The 21,000-nt window shown below is 41.7% G+C and overlaps 1 protein-coding gene across 4 annotated transcripts in view; it reads left to right on the forward strand.

The window, feature by feature from the left end:
• Positions 1 to 21,000, forward strand: part of sipa1l1 (signal-induced proliferation-associated 1 like 1) — an 89,335-nt gene that overhangs the window by 65,371 nt on the left and 2,964 nt on the right. For all 4 annotated transcript variants that reach the window (XM_035995041.1, XM_035995042.1, XM_035995039.1 and 1 more), the window contains 14 exons: positions 773 to 1,352; positions 3,355 to 3,453; positions 5,547 to 5,722; positions 7,457 to 7,750; positions 8,086 to 8,235; positions 8,759 to 8,892; positions 13,085 to 13,182; positions 14,120 to 14,607; positions 16,153 to 16,344; positions 17,173 to 17,341; positions 17,899 to 18,133; positions 18,530 to 18,700; positions 19,072 to 19,183; positions 20,422 to 20,500. In XM_035995041.1, coding sequence (XP_035850934.1) covers positions 773 to 1,352; positions 3,355 to 3,453; positions 5,547 to 5,722; positions 7,457 to 7,750; positions 8,086 to 8,235; positions 8,759 to 8,892; positions 13,085 to 13,182; positions 14,120 to 14,607; positions 16,153 to 16,344; positions 17,173 to 17,341; positions 17,899 to 18,133; positions 18,530 to 18,700; positions 19,072 to 19,183; positions 20,422 to 20,500 — 2,977 coding nt within the window. The remainder of the gene's footprint in view (positions 1 to 772; positions 1,353 to 3,354; positions 3,454 to 5,546; positions 5,723 to 7,456; positions 7,751 to 8,085; positions 8,236 to 8,758; positions 8,893 to 13,084; positions 13,183 to 14,119; positions 14,608 to 16,152; positions 16,345 to 17,172; positions 17,342 to 17,898; positions 18,134 to 18,529; positions 18,701 to 19,071; positions 19,184 to 20,421; positions 20,501 to 21,000) is intronic.

The following is a 21,000-nucleotide window of genomic DNA, read 5'->3' on the forward strand; positions in this document are numbered from 1 at the left end:
CATCCTCCTCCTCGACTCGCCTTCCTCTCAATGGCTGCACAGCTGAGTTCCTGACATACCAGACGTGGCAAACGGCCTCAGATGGCCATTCCAGAGACCTAATCAAAGGAAAAAGGGGGTTGGATGAGGGAGGTGGAGAGCAGGGAAAACGGGGAGGTATAGGACCTAGACAAGAAGTGCATGCTGCAGTATTAGGACAAGGCAAATATACATAGCTTCCACACAATATAAAATGTGTTAATACTTATTATGTACAGCATTTAGACTAAGATTGAGGTAGACAACAGATAATCCAGAAACCAAAAAATATATTTACAAGAGGAGAAAGATGGAGACTGGAACTAGGTCTGTTGCCCTTTCCACTTTCACAATATGTTTTTGTCTTGACAGATGATATACCAGTTAAGAATTGTGCCTTTTATGTTCCCATACTTGAGTGAGCAAACCTCATGGGTCTTTAATGCTTTAGATCATACATAAAGTCTGTTGCAGAATCTGCCAGCATTCATTTATTTTTTGCTTTAAATCTTAAAGACATAATTACTTGCTTGGATGTGATGTGACATTCTGAGTAGATTTACGGTTGAATAAAACACTAACTGTAAGCCGCAGGGTCTATGATGTTGAAACAAAATACCAACCCTAATTTGGCCAAATTCTTGGTTAATACTGTAACAACTGATTTGTTAACCATCACTTTTTTCTCTTCACCCATTTTCCTACTTTCTCCTCTTGCCTACTCTATTCTTCCTGGTCTGCTTCTTTCCTGTAGTGTTGCTGTCACTCGTTCCAAAGACGTGCCCTCTTTCGGCCCCCCTATTCCAGAAGGCGTGGCTTTTCCCAAGTCCTCTGTGTTCCGGGACTTCCTGCTGGCCAAGGTCATCAATGCAGAAAATGCTGCCCACAAGTCGCACAAGTTCCGTGCCATGGCCACCCGAACACGCCAGGAGTACCTGCGCGACCTGGCTGAGCGCCACACCACCAGCACACCCATCGACCCCTCTGGGAAGTTCCCTTTCATCTCACTGGCCCACAAGAAAAAAGAGAAAAGCAGGCCGTATGAAGGGGCAGAGCTGCGCAGCCTGGGGGCGGTGACCTGGCTGGTCCACGTTGAGGATCACGGGACCGGAGGGGAACTGGAGGCCCTCCTTTCTATCTCCAATGACTTTCTCATCCTGTTGGACCAGGAGGCCAAGGCCGTGGTGTTTAACTGTGCCACTAAGGACGTGATTGGCTGGACGCTGAGCAGCCCTGCGTCTTTGCGGATTTTCTACGAGCGGGGAGAAAGTGTGTCACTGAGGAGTATCAGTAATAATACTGAGGATTTCAAAGAGGTGGTCAAACGTCTAGAGGTTAGAAGACACACGCACCAATACATGACATATGTGATAAGACTGATGGTTGTGTGATCAGCATGCTTAGATAATGCAATTTCAACACCGGTTATCGCTTGAAATCTGTTTATTAAGTAGCTGTTTGCTCTATTTTCACAATTATATCAATCATTTGTCTGCTGTCATAGTTGAGGACATGGCAACTAGGCTACACATTCTAAATCAATTTAGGTCAGTTGGTGCCAAGTTTATTTGGCAAGAGAATTAACATAATGTATTTTGTCAGTGTCAACTAAATACTTTTTTGGTCCCTGTAACCAAGTGGTTGGCACTACTCACACTGCAAAATGAAACCAGACTCAACATGTTGGTAAACGGAGTAAAACAAAAGAATGGCTGAGATGACAAACATTCATTCGTGTGAGCAGACACGTACTAAGAAACCAAACTAAAATGCTGTTGGCTGCCATTGATCATTTACCTGGCCCACTCACGGTCTCTCCTACTATTTACTGTTGGCTATCAGTCTGCCAGAATGACAACATTTTTGTGTTTACGTGCCAAAGCTGCTGTCTCATTACTGGTCTCATCTTATTCAGGGAGTTTCAGAAACACCTCTGGACAACATACTCCTAATGGCTCATACACCTACACATACAGTAAAGTGGTGCTGGCTCTTCCTTAGCTGTTTCCATGGAAACTGGTTGAAAAAAAAGGTGTTTTCTTATGCAATCATCAGTGCTTTAGAATACATTCATTTCCCCAGTCTCTCCCTACCTTCAATCTGTGTGGATGCGTGCGTGTGTGTGTGTGTGTGTGTGTGTGTGTGTGTGTGTGTGTGATGGTATTTCATCATGTATTTATGTAACCTGGATTGAGTTCACCATCTTTGATTTGCAAACATGCATACAAACATATTGGAACACACACACATCGTTCTGTGGCTCACTTTCATGTTGCATTTTATGCATCTGGCGTTAATCTTCAATCATTTGGACTACCTCGCTGCCAGAAAGAGGAAGAAGTGGCCTTGGGCCTCTCTCTCTCCTCTCTGCGCTCTCTTTTTTCCCTCTTGTTTGCTCTTTATCGTTTCCTTTTTTCTTGTACTTTCTTCCTCTCCCACGCGCACATTCAGAAACATCAGAGCATCATAACAATTCCTATCAGGGTGCCAGTCTGCAGCATGATTTATTCACCCATCCTTGAGTTACACTTCCATTTATCTTTCACTGAGTTGGACTTCTATAGAGCTTTTGCTAACTCCCTGATTAGACAAAGAAATGCAAGGTCCCCTGAAGCAGCAAGGAGCGTACCTAGAGGGAGGAAGAGAAGGATGAGTTGTGACTGACCACAAGGGGAAGTTAGTCGGGAATGAGGATTGGCTTTACCAGATCATTTGTCAACTTATTGGTTGCCCTTTGCAGTTTGGCAGGTGCTCCCGGCTGTTTCTCATAAAAAATTAAACTATTTTCAACTTTTCCACCTCACTCCCTGTGTTAAATAAGCACTGCCGCTTCACAGCGCTCCCCACCCTGCCTGGATGCTAAGAGTCACTTCCTTCCATGAAATAAACAAAGTTCAAAAGTGTCTCTCCTAAGCGACACATCTCTGTGTGAACACAGCTTCAAGCTTTCATTTCTGTCACCTGTCGTGTGTGTGTGTGTGTGTGTGTGTGTGTGTGTTTAAAAGAAATCTCTTTCAATTTTAATATATTCATATGCACTGAACATGCCCACACACATGCAGACCTACACATTTGAGGACTTATTATTCCAGTATTTTATTAAAAGTTTTCCCAAACTGATTTCTATTCTACACATTAAAATAGTGTTTGGTGGATTTGCAAATTTGTCTGAGGGTGTGGAAGCTATACGTTTGCTATCCTTTTCCCACAATGTCCCCTTTTCTATTCACTTGTTTCCCCTCGCCTCTTTTTTTTAATCATCTCTCCTTTTGATAATTCATGCTACTTAATCTTCCATCTGTACTTTGTGCATCTCTCTGCCCTCCCTATGTCCAGTTCCTGACTAAGGGCTGTGAGACATCAGAGATGACGCTTCGTCGAAATGGCCTGGGGCAGCTGGGCTTCCACGTAAACTATGAAGGCATCGTGGCTGAGGTATGTGCCCGCTCATAACCCAAATGTTCTTCTGAAAAAGTACATCTAGTGCATTGCGGTAGAACACGTGTTTGCACTGAAGATCTGAACCTTACTCTACTGGTTAATGTGATGATCTACCCTTGTATTCATTTTTGTTTTTATTGGATTAGTTCTTATTTTAGCTGTAGCTTTAAAGTATTTACTGATAATGAATCATCACAGTGCAGGGAGATAAAGTTGCCTTGTTGCGGTCTATTGCTATAAAATTGGTGTAACAGTAATAACCAGTATAACAGAATTGTACACGTTTTATATTTAAAGCTTTAGTGCGTAACCTTATGATATTATTGAATGTCCGTTACATTCAAGCCATTGCCAAATGAGTTGCTACAAAGCTAATTAAGATTGTCAGCTCCACACAACTCTCTCTGTATTTCTCAGTATGACTATGTTCAGAAGATTGTGGAGTCCGGTGACTTTCCTGCACAGAAACTCGAGTGAAGATAATTACCTCTTCTGAAGAGCCCATCATATTTTTTTTTTAATCCTCCGTGTCCTTGGCTATTTGCAACTGCGTGGAGGAGGGGTGGGAGCGTGTGCGCGACCCAAAAAGGCTGTATCATGTGGACGCACCGACAGTGTTGTCATTACTTAGAATTCCTCATGGTGCGACAGAAACTATGCACTATCGCTTTAAAGGGGTGCTATGCAGTTTTGGCAATTTCTTCGCTGTTTTCTCGCTTTTTGCTCGCAGGTTTCTCTATAGAGCTCCCCCTACAGCTTCGGAATAGATATTTGGCAACTCTGTTGTAAAAACTCGTTGGCAACTCGCCCCCCTCCCATCTTCTCCTTCTGGTCATGTGCATTTGTTTTCAAAGAAGCCGGCGAACGCACGGAGCCATGTCCACTGAGGTTTTTCTCGAAATATTACCCTTCTCTCCTGGGTTCGTAACATTATTCTTTTTTCCTATAATGGCCGGAGCAGAAGCAACTTACTTACAAGCGCAACAGCAAAAACGCCAGGTCAGCATCGGATTTGCAGGCTTTCGTTTGTCTCAGTTCTCGCCATTCTGAAAACGCAGGTCCGATGTTTACTCGTGTCTGACTCCTCGCTCGGTCAGTCTGCCGTTTCTTCTTTCTCTGTTCCTCCGACAATGCTTTCCTAGCTTTCTGCTTCTTTTTTGCCGGCTCAGCCATGACGGTAGTGTGAAAAACTCCATCGCTACCTTGTTTTTATAGCTAGCCGGTTCCTGGATGGGGCCGTGTAGCGGCATGTATGTGTGCAGTGCCGTGAAGCAATTCGTTACATCGCGAGACCTGATATCACGCGATACTTCCTGACGCTGAGGCCGGCGACTCACTGGCCCGAAGTTGCAAGGGTGGTTTTTCAGCTCACAGGCGCTAGGGGGGAGCGAGACGACCACCATTCAACCTGAAAAAAATCATATAACCATTCCAATGACTCTGAAGCTGTTCAGTTAAGCTAAATTAAGCTAAAAAAAACTGTTATATAAAATAGTTCGCTTTTAAAGCGAAAAGAAAGTCGTCTTCTTGTCAATGGACTCTTCAGAAGAGGTAATTATCTTCACTTGAGTTTCTGCGCGGGAAAGTCACCGGACGCCACAATCTTCTGAACATAGTCATACTGAGAAATACAGAGAGATTTGTGTGGAGCTGATAGTCTTAATTAGCTTTGTAGCAACTCATTTGGCAATGACTTCAATGTGACAGACGTTCATTAATATCAAAAAGTTACGCACTAAAGCTTTAATAAGCCGTTATGGGGAAAACACCATTGCTCTCCCTCATTTTAGACATTGTGATTTGTTATTTGATGCATTATCTCCTATCATATGTGCTGTATTGTTTCAAAATGTCTGAATATGTGAATATGAAAAGCAAGGTTGTAAGTAATTTCTCACCTGTAACTAAAAATCACACAATAGGAAAACAAATGGTGATTTATTTATTTATTTTTAACAGAGAAAACTACTTTTAAACATACGTGATGGCATATGTGGACACTTTGACTATCTTGGATATTTTACTTTTTGGATAATGAAGCATGTCACCACTAGAGCTCTAACGCAATTAAACTCTGTTACTAATAGGTGGAGCCATATGGTTACGCCTGGCAGGCAGGACTGCGGCAAGGAAGCCGATTGGTAGAAATCTGCAAAGTTGCTGTGGCAACGTTGACCCATGAGCAGATGATTGACCTCCTGCGGACCTCAGTGACCGTGCGTGTTGTTATCATCCCGCCACATGATGACGCCACTCCGCGCAGGTAGGTGGGGATGGGAGCGGTGCCATCATTTTTTCCCCTTAAATTAATTTGCTAACCGCTTGTTTGTTAAAGGGGTGATAGAATGATTATATAGGGTATTTTACACTGTTCCTTAAGGTCTCCTAATAGGGTATGTAACATTGGTTGGGCTGAAAATTGCCCCAATGCTATTTTATTAGGCCCTTAACTACCCTGTGAATATGGCTCTATTTGGAACAAGAGCTTTTCTTCCAAATATGGTATGCTCATGAATATTTAGATGAGCTGCACGCTGATTGGTTTGAGCGAACCCCATAGAAACACATTGGAGACGTGCAGCAGGTCTCATATTTCAGACACTGCAAAGTTATACATTGTTTGTCGGGCTATTTTGTTATTAAATTCACTTCTGAGACTTTTTTAAGCGAGAAATCAACTATATAAAGCTCAAATATGGGCTGTTTTACGAAAATTGATTGCTAATTACAAATTTGGTAAGACGTGTCGGACTTTAGCTAAGAGCTCCACACAGTCTGACGAGAAAGCGGCAACCTGAACCTCCATACCCAATGAAAGTCACCGTTTCTCGGGCTCAGGGCTCGGAGCTGGCTGGCTGCCAGCTGCCGGCATAACTAGAGTAGCTATATTTACAGTTTGAATTTCGTCACGTCACTTATATAACATCTACCCCAAGGTCTTATAAAGCTAACAATGGTGTCTGATTTCAATTTAATGCATTTTTGTGAACATTAGGGGTTTCGTTAGCTGCTACTGTCCCTTCAATCCTATGGGTAAAGATCGCGGCTAGCTGCAGGCCCTGGAGCTCCATCAGGGCCTCGGCATTTTGTAGTCCAGTAACCCAGAACCGGTGACTTTGCGCGGGTATGGAGTGCCGCGGGCTTCCCTTCGTGACGGAGATCCAGCTAGCTCACAGCGAGTCTATGAAGTAGGACACGCCGAGCGGCGAGGCAGCACCGGCCGCTGTCACTTAGCCTGCTGAGCTCCTGCTGAACTGCGACACACAGTCGGACAAAATTTGCAATTAGCCATCAATTTTCGTAAAACAGCCCATATTTGACCTCTACATAGTTGATTTCTCGAATAAAAAAGTCTCAGAAGTGAATTTAGTAATTAAATAGCGGACCTCTGGAGATCTGCATGACCTAGCTAGATTCAGAAGACTAGGCTGACCTCAGGTCAGTGGTGTAGCCTATGCAAATACTGGGGCGTGACAAAGACTAGGAGTTGAGATCATGACGTCGTCATCTAGCTTTGTTGAGAATCGCCCGTTTTCAGCGGCAGTTTCAAAATGTGAGATTTGCAGAGGATAGGGGTATCAATGGGATTTTGAGCTTCTATCATAGAAGTTCTATGTATGTCCTATTTACCCTCCAAACTGTCTTTATTCAACTATGACAAGGTAAAATCGGTTTTGCATTCTATCACCCCTTTAATATATTAATTCAGTTATCTGGAGATACAGTTAACAGAATTACTCTCATACCTTTAATTCACTGGGGATTCACATTACTTCAAGAGACCAAATAAAATACTAGAGCACCTAGCCAATAAACATATATATGTATATTGCTTTGTTTTATTTGTGTCATTGGATATTTAAAAGGTCACAAATACTAAATTCTTATTTCAGACCTTTACAAATCCCTGCCAAGAAGAAAGAAATGCTAAATGAACCCTCACTGACACACACAGCTCTTTCTTCTCAAACAAAATGTCTTTCCTCCTCGTCTACAGAGGATGTTCAGAGCTCTATCGGATGCCTGTGTCAGAATACAAGAGCGGCGGCAGCAGCAGCGATAGCGGCTCCTTTGAATACAAGTTCCCCTTCCGCAGCAACAACAACAAGTGGCAGAGGACCTCCAGCAGCCCTCAGCAGTCACTGACTGCCTCGCCACAGCCCCACACGCCCAACCGGGCCATCAGTTTGGGTAGCTCAGTGGGGAAGACCCTGTCAGCTGAGAGGCTGGAGAGGGGCGCAGCCATCCCACGCAGTGTCAGTAGTGATGGCCGGCCCCTGGACACCAAGAGGTTAGAGCCCCTTGGCTTTTTAGATATGGATTATTAGAAAATAATATTTATCATTGCAAATTCTGCGAGCTAGTGTATCAACAAAACAGACAACCGGCAGCCATTGGATATGTAGCTGATTTTTAAACCAAAGCTTTTAACTATTCATGTTATTTTCGTGGGAACTGTGGCCACAAAGAAGCAATCAATGGAATTTCCTCTGAAGGAACAACTTAGAACATTTTGCTCCTACAGTGCTTTGCTGTGTTTATTTCATCTTCCTTTAGTTCCTCTAGTTCCACGTGCCTGTACATTCTTACAGTTCCTGTGTGTATATGTGTTTGTTCGTATTCCAGGATGTCTCCGGGCAGTGAGAGCTATAGCTTGGCCTCCTCCTTGGCATTGGGTCGTTCCCCCCACAATCGCAGCTCTCCCAGCAACCTGTCTTGTTCTAGTGACGCCTCCGGAAGCTCTGCTCACTGGAGACAGAAGTCCATGCCTGAGCAGTAAGGAAGGGGGGGGGGGGGGGGTAGGGGGCACTGTCTTCTGTTACTTCTTCATTTTTCATGTTCTTTATCTAATTATAAGTGATAGAAACATGTTAATCTTCTTTAACTGTCATGATTGTATGGTCGTGAGCTGATGTATTATAGTGTTACAAAGAGCATTACTCAGTTTTACATCTTTAGAAAGCATTATATATTTCCAGCACTGATCTTGTAAGTAAGACTATTTCTACTGGAGTCCTTGTTTTACATTTAGGAAGCTGATTTATTGAATTCCACAATTGTAACCGTGTAGGAAAAGTGAGGTGATAACACGTGTTGTATTATAATGGTCTTGACAGAACATCTTTTTTTATACTTCCACCCACTACAGCCTGTGGTCAAATGTAACGGTCTTTCAAAAGCTGTTATTCTGTCATTTCTAGCTCTGCATTTTTAATCAGTGGAAACACACTTTTAGCTGATTTAAAAAAAAGCTGCATAAAGATTTTCTAGTATTCTGATTTGTGTGCTCTTTTACCAGGTTTGCAGGCAGCCGCCACTCTCCGATGTCTGGGGAGAGACGAGAGGTGGTTGGAGAGGGCGGGTCCAGTGGAAAGTCCACTCCCAATTGGTCAAGAATGGAGGAAGGAGGAGGAGCCGAACGAGGATCAACAGGTAATTATATCTTGTGGAGAAGTAGTGGAGTAAATACAGTAAACCTTTATCAGAGAGGAAGTTGCAGTGGCTTAAAATTCAAGGTAGATTCTGATATTTTCAGCAATGTAAATGTTTTATACTCATGCAGGTTTTCTAAACAGCAGTCTGTGGTTGTGTGTGTATGGATTAGGGCTGAACGATTTTTGAAAATAAGCTAATTGCGATTTTTTTTTTCCAAATATTGCGATTACGATTCGATATTCGATTATTTTTTAAGCTCTTTGTCTTCTGTATTATTCAACAAAGAATAATATAATAATGTATAGTATGAACACACAATTACACACTAGACAGTTAAATAAGTAAAAATATAGTATATATCTACACACACACACACACACACACACACACACACACACACACACACACACACGTAATTTTTTACAGTGTACAGAGAGGAGCTGCCTCCAGCCCCTCCCCCTCGTGAAGTTGCGTGCTGCCGTGTGCACTTGCTCAGAGAGGCTATCGTTGCGTTAGCTAGTTGCTGGTGTTCTTGCCGTGGGATTAACTGTACTAATAAAACTGTTGAAACACCGCGGCCACGCTGCTGTGAAAGCTCCCCGAACGTCATTTATCAGTCTGGTTGTTACCCCTCTCAGTGGCAGCTCCTCCACTCCATATCTTTATAACGGAGCTAACTGCTAATCAGAGCTAACCGCTAATCAGAGCTAATCGTTGCCAACCGAGCCTTGAGTTCTGTGTGCCTGTATCCATTAACCAGTGTTGGGCAAGTTACTTCCAAAATGTAATACATTATAGATTACTAGTTACTGTCATTTGAGAGTAATTAGTTATATTACAATATTACTGTCTCTGAATTGTAATGCGTTACACTACTTTTGCATTACTTTTGAGTTACTTTCACCAAAATAACAGGGGAAGTTTGATTTGGCAGCTAGCTTGTGAATTTCACCACCGGATCAATAAAGTCTCGTCTTTATCCACTTTAATACATCATAGATTATTCATATTTTGTATAATTAATATAAATATGCAAAGTAACTAAAGCTATACAAAATAGATAAGTAAAACATATAATAGGCAAGTAGGAGAAAATGAAAATACTCAAAAGTATGGCATTGTTGTAAAATGTTTGTTTATAGCACTTCAATAAGAAATTCATGTTGTTTAGGTTAAAACACTCTAAAGGAAATGTTCAATTATAATGTGATTAAAACTCACTATTACATTATTTACAGTACTTGATTTACAGCTGATTTGTGAAAAGGTAGCCTACACAACCTTATTTAACAGTAATATAGTTTTACTGCGAACCGTCACAGGAAGTGCTTTTATTTTGAAGTAAGCTACACGGAAGTTGTCTGTTGTGTAGCCTACTCTTGCTAGCTTACTGAGAAGCAACATGTCCGTCAGGCTTAAGTTGTTCACTTTCTTGTTTGTAAAACTGCAACATATTGAACAGTAAATGGTCACAGTAAAAGACAAGCGTTTTTGGTCGTCATTCGAAGCCATTCCACTACAGGCAGAGTTACTCTCTACGGCTGATAAAATGCAATGATATTTACGTGTAGCAAGCCTCAACATTAATTCCCGACATGTTTATATCTGTCAGCCGCTGACGTCTCTGGTTCTGGCTCTGACCACGGGAACAGAAACAGGACAGCTCACTTCAACGCAGCGTAATAACTCCTGAAAATAATATCCATCTCGCAAATGTATTTGTCTCTGCAGTCATCTCAACCATCGAATACAGCGACAGGAAAATAATAAGGCTTTTTTTTTTTCCTGTGAAGAAATGTGTCGCGGTGATGGTGAATTCTTAAAAAAACCAATGCACCACTAAATGTTGCGTTAAAATGCGTTGTAACTCGCGTTACTGAGATTGTAACGAGTATAATATATAATTATATAATTACCGAAATTTAATTAGTAATGCGTTATATTACTGCGTTACAGCAAAAAGGAATACATTACTGTAATTGCGTTACTTTTGTAACGCGTTACTCCCAACACTGCCATTAACTGCATGTATAGACTCAAGCCCGAATAAAACCCTTCATTTTATTAAAATGGCTGTAAAAGTTTTAAACCACAACTCAGAGTTGTTTGAATGACAGAAATCAGCTCAAGGTACAGTGTAGCGTTAGCGTGCTAGTTGATGCTTTCTCTACGGAGTGCAGACTGATTGCTCTCGCGAGTCATGTGACCAAATCGCAGCCTTTGTGATTAGGAAATCGCGTTTTAACATATCGCGATATTATCGAAAATGCTATTAATCGTTCAGCCCTAGTATGGATGTGTTTTTATATGTGGGGGCACTTGACAGGAAATAAATCATCCATATTTATCCATATTAATAAATCCTTTGAAATGACAGGTATCCACTCCGGCAGATTGTGTGTATGGTGTTTGTGTGTGCCTCCTCATCTGCAGCTAGTGACAGTTTTTTGGAGCTGAGATAGCAACTCTGACAGCATCCACAATCCTCTTCTTCTACCGCCTCCTCTTCCTCCACCTCTTCTGCAAGCTGTGAATATTGCCTTCACAGAGCAGGTCTTAATTTCTCTGCAAGCAGACAAAAAGGTGGAAAGATAATGAGACAAACGAAAAAAAGGAAAGAGATAATACATGGGGAAATGAGACCAAACAATGATCTCAAATAAAGTATATGGCTTTTCCTCTGTCACTTGTCACGTTATTCTATATGGTTTAATGAAGAAGAAAGAGAAAGGGGAGACATTCCTTACTTTCCTGTCAACACAGTTGGCCAAGCTTCCATTGTGTGCCTTTCCTTCCCTCGCTTCCTCCCTCCCGTCTGTTCCTCATTCTCCACTGCCATTTATTTTTGCCTCTCATTCATCTTTTTATTCTCTTGTACATTGGCTTTCATTTTATTTACGAGTATTCTCCCATGCACTGTTTTTGGGGAGTTTACTTCTTTTTTTTTCCAGCTCAGTCTCTGAAAGCCACAAAAACTACATGCCACTCTGATTCCCAGCAGGATGTTGCTTTGGTGGATTGTTGACCAGCCTACTTTCAGCCATGTCCTCAACCTGTTCCTGACCGCCACAATCAGAGAGAAAGGCCACAGTCTCTCATTTTGTGGTTGTTAGTGGCACTTATGTCTTTATTGGGCAGGGTGGAACAATGCAGGCTGGGCCAGCTGAGACTGTGTCAGCCAAGTGTTCAGCCCTACACAGTCTACTTTGCTGTCTCTGTGGTTTAGGGTTCTGTCGTTTCCTCTTCCTTAACATTTTTACCCCCTTGACCAGAGTCTTCAGCAACGATGATGTGGCCGTGCTCTGTACAGAAATAACACAAGTCATGCAAAGGGCAGAATACTCACTTTTGCTCTCTCAATTCCTGTCACACGCAAACAGGACATTAACTTAGCCCTTAATGTAGCCTATACATGGTTTTGCATTAGAGTAATTATTGCATTATGTTTTCCTGTTGCATCTATTTAACACACCATTTGCTCCATTTTCTTTTGATGTCCTGTGGCAGGTTTATGATTAATTCATGGGTTGGGTGTTGAGATCTAGGAAATTGCTATTTGTCGTGACTTCCTTTCATATGCACAGCAACTTTTAACTACCTTACCTAGTGTTTCTTAGTTTAACAAAGCCTGCAGGAGTGCACACATTAATCACAAGGGGCTGGGATATCGTGCTTTTGGTTGCTTCACTACATTACTAGATTCACCCCAGCAGATGTTATGACACCTCCCTTAGCTCTGCCTTTCACGGTGTTGTGGTCATTAGCTGCATACTCTGTATGTCTTGTTGCATAACATGTAGACAATTACACAACTGTCCCATTTATACCTCGAGTTTTGCTTCAGGACACATACGCACATTCCCTCACATGGAACAGCTTGCCCAGAACAAACAAAGCCAGCAGGGACCGTCTGGGGAGAAATTTCTGTTTGATGTTTGTTACTTTTGATCATAAGTGATCTGTGTTTTTGTCCATGGACACGGCAGAGGCAGAATGAAAACATTGCCATCGTTATGAACCTCCAGGAAGCATGAGTGCTGTAGTTGCAAAATACACATAAGTGACCAGAGAGGAGAACGGCTCCTCTGCTGAATCATCAACAAATCATCACTACCAATCACCACTACCGCTGGGTTCTGTACTTGTGTTTTACTAACCCCGTCTGTGTTTATTGGTTTATTTATTGCAGAGGCCCCAGTCTCCAAGTCTGGTCAAGGCTACTCTGGAGCTCCCCGCATCCAGAGGCAGGAGCAGGTCATCCACCTCTCCCCAAAGAAGGGCAGCCAGGTCAGGCTTTACACCTGTCTTACACTATTTACTTACACCATCAGAACTTTGACAGTACAGTTTAATTGCTCTGTAACCCTCTTTTTCCAAGTTTTGGGCCTCAGATGACTGATTGTTTCTTTTATTTAAGGACTTATGTATCTCAATTAACTTACAGTTTACATTTCATTCTGTTATCATAGTTAATAAAAGTGTAGTCTGGTGTTTAATTGCATTAAAAGAAATTTTAATGATGTGATGGTCACCAAATGACTGATGAAAAACAGATGTTTTTTGTTTTTTCACAACATGAAAATCTCCCTCAACTGTCATTTACCTAGGGCTGGGTACCATATTCAATACTTTTATAATACTTTTAAGGCACCAACCGAATTGCCTCCTTAGTCTAATCTCATCAGTCAATGAGCCAATAAGCATGCAGCATGCTTCTACCAAGATCTAATAATACTTGTAATTGGCAGTCTAACATGTAGATACACACAATAAAAACACTGTTACGCACAGAAACGGGGCTCATGTAGTAGGAGCTGAAAAATAAATACAAAGATTTGTGCCGTAATGTTGTAATTTCTTTTTGTTAAAATGGATTTTATGACATTGGTATCGAAAATCCTTCGTTCAGGAACCGGTATCAAAGTCACGGTATTGGTACCAATATCAAATATATTTTTTTTAAGATTATTTTTTGGGCATTTTAGGCCTTTATTTATATAGGACAGCTGAAGACATGAAAGGGGAGAGAGAGGGGGGGGGATGACATGCAGCAAAAGGCCACAGGTCAGAGTCGAACCTGCGGCCGCTACATCGAGGAGTAAAGCTCTATATATGGGCGCCTGCTTTACCAGGTGAGCTAGCCAGGCGCCCATATTGAAAAAAATTTAACAATACCGAGCCTTACATTTACCTTTGCTCTTCCACTTTCTGTTTGTCCTGGCAGTCGGACGGCCCTTACTCTGGGCACTCCAGCAGTAACACTCTATCCAGCACAGCTTCCAGTGGGGGCCACAGTGACAGCGATAAATGGTACGAAATGGGAGCAGGTGGAGGCTCCACCGGTGACCAGGGTGAGCCAGAGCCCAACGGCCTGGGTGGAGGGGGCTACCTGCAGGGGGCTTCGGCCGACAGCGGCATTGACACCAGCTCTTATGGAGCCTCCCACCACACACACCCGCACTCTCATCACGGCAGCACCACCTCCCTGCTGGCTCCCAGCGGAGGCAGGGAAAGCAGGGAGCGGTCAGTGTCCCCATGGCACAGCCCCACCGAGGGAGGACGCAGGATGCTGGAGAGGTCGCCAGCTGCAGCCGAGTCCCCGGGCCCTCCAGCAGAAAGGAGCCAGGACGGGACAGGCCGAACCCCACCTACCCATCTCCTCGTTAGAGACAGCAGCACCTACAGTCTGAGTGAGGCTGGATCACACTCGAGGTCTGTCTGTGTGTTTGTGTATATTTAAGTGTTTGTGTGAGGAGGGGTTAGTATGTCTGTGTAAAACTTGAAGTGCAGTACACAACTTTGTGTTGAAGGGAGTGGTTGTGATATGATTAACAAGTTAAGACTGAAGAACAAAAACATTCTTGCTTGTTTGTTATTTTGTTATCAAAGCCATGCTTTTTCTTTGAAAATGACAACTCTAAAAAAAAAAAAAAAAAAAAAAAAAACTATTCAAATGAAACTCTTTGGTTGAACTGCTTACTGTGCATTAACATGAGCACCCTGTTATGAGTGGTCACGGGTAGGTATTGCTTGGCTATTAAAGCCAAAAAGGTTGAGAACCAGTGCTTTAAATGCACCCAGTGGAGTAGAAAGAAAAAAGAAACGTTTACATTCAGCGTCTCTTACCAAAACGCATTGTGCGTATCCTTGAGGCCTAACAAACGTAAACCTAGCCTACTTCTTGCTCAAACACTTCCTACTCATCTTAAAGAAAAAAAACTGTGAAAGAAACACAATTTTGTCGCAGAATGAGGTAATCAGCATCTGAAGCAGATGGCAAACACAATCAGTGTTCTGTTTTAAATAAATACTTACACTATTATTCTGTCGCTGTAACTTTAATAGGACAAGCAGTTGACCAATAGCATACACACAAAAATATGCACAAAAACATATATAACACAACCAGTTGCAAACCAGGGTAATACAGATGTGAAAGTGCTTCCAGGAGCACAGAATGATAATGAATAAAGTCTAAATCTAAAGTTGCATCTTACAGCTTTATCTAATTTCAGTTCCAATTTCGAATTTGACCTCTTCCACTTTATCGTTGTGTCAGGACAGTATTTGTCTGACCTCTGCAACATGTTTCCAATTCTCATTACTCAACACAATATTTCTTCACCCAAGAGGAACACACACTAGACCACCTCCCTTTCAATAAGTCTTTCCTGAAAACCAAGCACGGGAGCAATTTTATCTCCCTCTTATCTTTCCACATTATGCCTCAGGAAATGTGGAACATGTGTACAACTTTTCATAGCTGAACTGGTGTCCAGAGCTGAGAAAATTCCAGTGTCTTGCTCTTCCTGTTTGAGCAAGTCTTAATTCACTCGTTCAGATACAGTTACAGTTCATGACCTGGACATCACCTGTTCAGCATTTAAGCTCCATTTGTATTCTGTGGAGTGGCGGAGGGGGAATAAGAGAGCTCTGAAATGAGTTTGACTGCAAGTGAAACTATACTTTTCCAACTGCATCTCAATAATGAATGACCTCCCTGGTACTATTATGATTTGTATTAATCCTTGACTTGAGACTAAAACACAAAGTAAAACTAATGGGGCAAACATGTTCAGATTCTTCTCTCTAAACAATATAGACTCCAAGTAAGCCATAACAAAATCTTGTCATTGCCTTAAAATGGTTTATTTCTCTTATGATCCAATTTGTATATATCTTCCATCAGTGTCTAAGCTTGTCTTATTTGTGGTGTGTTGCCATGATGCTCATTCTCCCCCCTCTCTGTCCAATCAGTGCTAGGCACTCAGGCCACAGCTCCCCAAGAGACGAGTCCTCCTCTTCAACCACCTCCCCCTCATCCCAGTCCTCACCGTCCCCTGGGCCCAAGAGCTTCTACCCCCGCCAAGGAGCTCAGTCCAAGTACCTGATTGGTTGGAGGAAACCCGGTTCCACCATTAATTCTGTCGACTTCGGAGACACACGCAAGTAAGGAGAAATACATGTACTGTATATAAATTAGGAAACAATAAAGTGGGTCTTTAATTATTGTTCCCAATCCAGCGGTGGTTTAAAACTGTACACATCTACGTTAATGGTGCCACCAGAGTTTGCAGAGTTTAAAAGAAATTGCCCAGAGGGGCAATAGTTGACCCTCATTGCAACATTCCATTTTTACAGTGTTTTGGTCCTGGTGGATGCTGGTATATGTGGTTTTGTAACAGTATACCTAATGTACCTACCTTCCTGCAGGGAGTGGACAAATGAACAAGAACACTTGTACAATACAGTATAATGCAATTTATTCACAATCACAATAACGCTCAATCAGTACTACCCTTTGTAAAAGCCTATAATGTTGCATTAATGTTGAGACCGGTGAGAGGTGATGATGCAGTATTTCTTATTTAGCTCTTCATCCCTGTATTTATATTGGGCTCACAACATTGAACATTATTAGCTTTACAATGACAGTATTTATTGGATCGATGCTCTATAACACTGCATTTGATCCTATTACTTATCCACCCACTGTGCTTTTCTATTAATGTCTTTTGGCATCAATCATATGCATACTACTTGATTACCACCTTGTGGTTGGAGATGATATTACACTGAAGGCTTAACTGATGCAGTAACTGAATACAGTTTCCCAATTATAGGCTCTACTGTTGACACTGAATGACCACATTACATTACTGTTCATCAGTGGTATTGTTAGAATAAAGGGACAACACATTAACAGCGAAGCGTGCATAATTTGTCTCATGATTGTGGTTGATTAATTGTCTCTGGCTGCGTCCATGTGTGTATTAGGAAGTCTCCAGGAGAGAGTGGAGGGGAGGTTGTTCCAACCCCAGCAGCCAGGCCCTCTCTTCGGGATATGCACTCGCCTCAGCCTCATGCTAAATCTACTATGGAGGAAGATGTGAAGAGACACAGTGCCCCAGACAGCCCTCCACCACCACGCAGACATAAGGAAAAGGTACATCTGATGGCTTGTTTGTAAAATCTTATTACAGGCACAACCTGTTAATAGACACATGGGAACATATTCTGAAATGACTGCTGCTAGCCATGTTTCTATAATCTTTTATATTTCAGTGATTCTTTCTGGTCAGTAAAGTTGATTAACAGCCGATTATAGGATACTGCTGTCATCATTTAAATCTGGCCGGATAAAAAGTGGCTGAACTAGGCTCAAATCAAGTCATTATAATTCTGCTCCTTGCACAATACCATATGAATGTGTGCATCTTTCAAAGAAACCTTTGTGATTGGACGAGTACATTAAATTCATCCCATTCAGTAGTGATGTAAATTGTGTAAGCAAATATTAGTCAGTAAAAATCAGGCAATAAAACATGCATTTGAAATGAATGTCGTAAAAAATAACTTCAACTGCACTAGATTTTCCCACACGCAGAAGCATTGATGCTTTTGGTCTCTATAGAGGTGTTCATCCACATAATGCATGGGTTTAGATCCTGGGTTTTGGTAATATTACAACAACACTTCAACTTCCCCCCCCATCCTGTGCAGCACCACCAGAAATCAGCACCAAGCCAGCCTCTCAGCCACCGTCGCTCACTCCACCGCACCCTGTCTGATGAGAGTATCTATCGCGGCCAGCGCCTTCCTCCCCTGTGCGACTCAGTGGCTGACCCGGCACTCAGCGGTGATGTTCTCTTCAGCTGCTCCACCCTCCCACGCTCACCCACCACCCGCGGTGTTCCCCTCCGACGGCCTTCCTATAAGCTGGGAGTCAAACTCCACGGTAAGAAAGATGTTGCTTGCTCATAAAGGTCTTTATAACAGCTGGAGTCCATTCACATTCAAAAGATGTTTGTAGGTGCTTCTATCAATTTCTAAAAGACTTTATTTTGTAACCATAGTTCTTCATGTTATGTGGCCATTTTATCCATAGAGGGGCAGCATTGAAGAAATAGGAGGTTAATACATCCTCACTAAGTCATGTGATTTGTTTTTAATTATGAAATAAAGTAACTGTAATAAACTGAAAGTGTGTGTGTGTGTGTGTGTGTGTGATAGATGATCTGATTTGGCTAAATTCCAGATGTGTGTCTGCTGCCCCCTTTTGATTGAAAGTACATAGTGGCCATAAAAAAAGATTTACATTCAGTTCTTTCCACAACCTAATTTCTGTTTATAGGTGACCTTTCAGCATCTGACACATCATTGGTTGATTTGGTGGAGCGTCATCGTGGACCCCTCCCTCAGGAGCTGATGCCCCTGCCGTCTCAAGACAGGGACAGCCCCCTAGAGTGGACACACCTGGTGGATGTGGCCAGTACATTTGAGAGTGAAAGAAACACACACTACGGTATTACCAGTTACTAATAAGCGCACACATTTCTTTCCATTTATGTAGTTCATCTCCTTTGCACAAGTACACTAAAATAAGCACTTGGCTTTAGGGAATTTTGTATGTTATGATCCAGAAATAAATAAATATTAATAAAGATAACATCAAATTAGCCTAGGTTGTGTCCAGTTATTATGATGTAGACTGTCATCATTGCGCTGTTACACCATGTACGTACTGTATGTATTTTACATTATTAATAGTCTTACCTACGTTTTCAGTTAGAGGCATTTTTTATTTATTATGCATCTGCCTGCACCTGCCTCTAATTTTGTGTATTTGTAACTTTGACTTATTTTCACCTTTTGTCCATTTCTGTCTTCTTCCAGTCCAGAGAAGTTATGTGTTCGGAGATTCAAACCACCGAAACAGCGGCGCCTCCAGTCCCCAACAGGCCCACATAGAGCTGCAGCCTGCTCCACTGTCACGGCCCTCATCTAGGTAACACCATACCCATACGCTCTTTACCAGTTTGTTTCAACATTTTATTTACTTTCATTCACACCATACCCTAATAATACCTGAAAGGGAATGCGAATACCAAAGTCCAAAATCCTCACACACAAGAAATATGCAGGAAACACATGTGGCCTCAGGACTGCAGCTTGTTCGTGTTGCAGCCAAACAAGACACAGAGTACAAGTGTTGCCTGTTGCTTTCCTTTTGGAAGGAAAATATGTAGTTCACTACCTCATCTGTAAAGCTAATCATAGTTACCTACCACTAAAAATAGACTAAATCAATTAATTTAATAAGTATTCTCATTGTACAGCTCCTGTTAAGATTGTTATTACTGTATTGGTCCGAATATAAGACGTTTTTTTCTTTCTGGAAATATGTCTGAAAAAGTGGGGTTGTCTTATATTTGGGGTCTAGACTTTTTTATGTAGAGCAAGCATCTCACTATCACTAACATTATCCACATTCATATTTAGGGGCAACAAGTGATATATCCAGCTACAAAAAAGCCTAAAAGTCGGAAGTCAGAACGGACGTACAACGAGGCATTGTCATGGAGATGATAACCGTCTAAACATGCAAACAGCCATAGAAAATGGTCCTCAAAGCGGCCTCTTCCAAGAGATTGACAGGAGAGTGTGTGATTACGTGACTATAAAACGGAATGATGGGATGCCCATTACCAGTCATTCAGCTGAAGGCCATGGAAATATTTACCGTTTCATCTAAAGAGATATTGAAAATATTATTTTATTTACAAGATGTTAAAAACAGCCTACCTTGTTTTATTCACTGTGTTTTTATTAGAATTATTTTCAAATAAAAATATTTTCTTTATAAAAACAAGATCTGGTCTTCAAAGTATTTTTCCAAAGATGGGGTCATATTAGATTAGATTCTGTTGTAACAGTACAACAGAATCTAACTAGAAAGTGCAAACAGTAGCATGTGCATATAGATAAAAGTAGATAAATAAATGTAGCGAGTGAGCAGATTGTACAGAAAATACAGGTTGAACAGAAACTACTATACAGGTACAGTGAATGAATGTAGAGAATAAACCGTAAACCAATGATTAGTGTGTGAGGGCACATACTGTAGTCTAAACCATGTTTACTCATGGTTCTGCACAGAGTCTTGAGGTCATAATTGAATAAAATGATCAACTCTCTATTATTGAGTGTATTAACTAGGCCAACTACTGTACTTGTTCTCCACAGTGAGGGTCACATAGGGCTGGAGAGGAAGGTGACTAAGCTGGAGGCCATGGTGAAGATGCTCCAGGAGGACCTGAAGAAGGTGGGAGAGAACACACACAAACATATGTACATACACATATACATATGCATGATATTGATTTCTTTTTTTTTGTCTATCAAGAACTTTTATCTGCATGTTTACAACCTCAACTCTGTGTTGTGCTGAGGCTCCCCAAGGATGAAAAATGAAAGGCCATGGTTGATTTGCATACAGTGGATTGTGGCACAGGGAGCAGGGGTTGTAAATAAATTAGGTTGCCTTTTTCAAACTGGCCAGGGACAACAGATGAAAATTAGCCTGCTGAGCTAACTCTGGCTCATTTACAGTTGCTTTGCTGTTGATTAATGAGCATTGTCTCTGTCAAATAAATAAATAAATGAAATAAATATTTTGTCTTCAATAGAAAATACACAGTCAGCAGTTGAGCGATGCCACTGTTGATTTGGTTCCGCTCTGCTGCTTATTAAACCATTTAAACTAATGGACTCAAATGGTGATTTCCAGTTTGTATCTACATTCCCAGTACTTCCACTTTGAGT

The sequence above is a fragment of the Sander lucioperca genome, chromosome 19, assembly GCF_008315115.2.
Source record: "Sander lucioperca isolate FBNREF2018 chromosome 19, SLUC_FBN_1.2, whole genome shotgun sequence".
In the NCBI taxonomy this organism is placed as follows: domain Eukaryota; kingdom Metazoa; phylum Chordata; class Actinopteri; order Perciformes; family Percidae; genus Sander; species Sander lucioperca.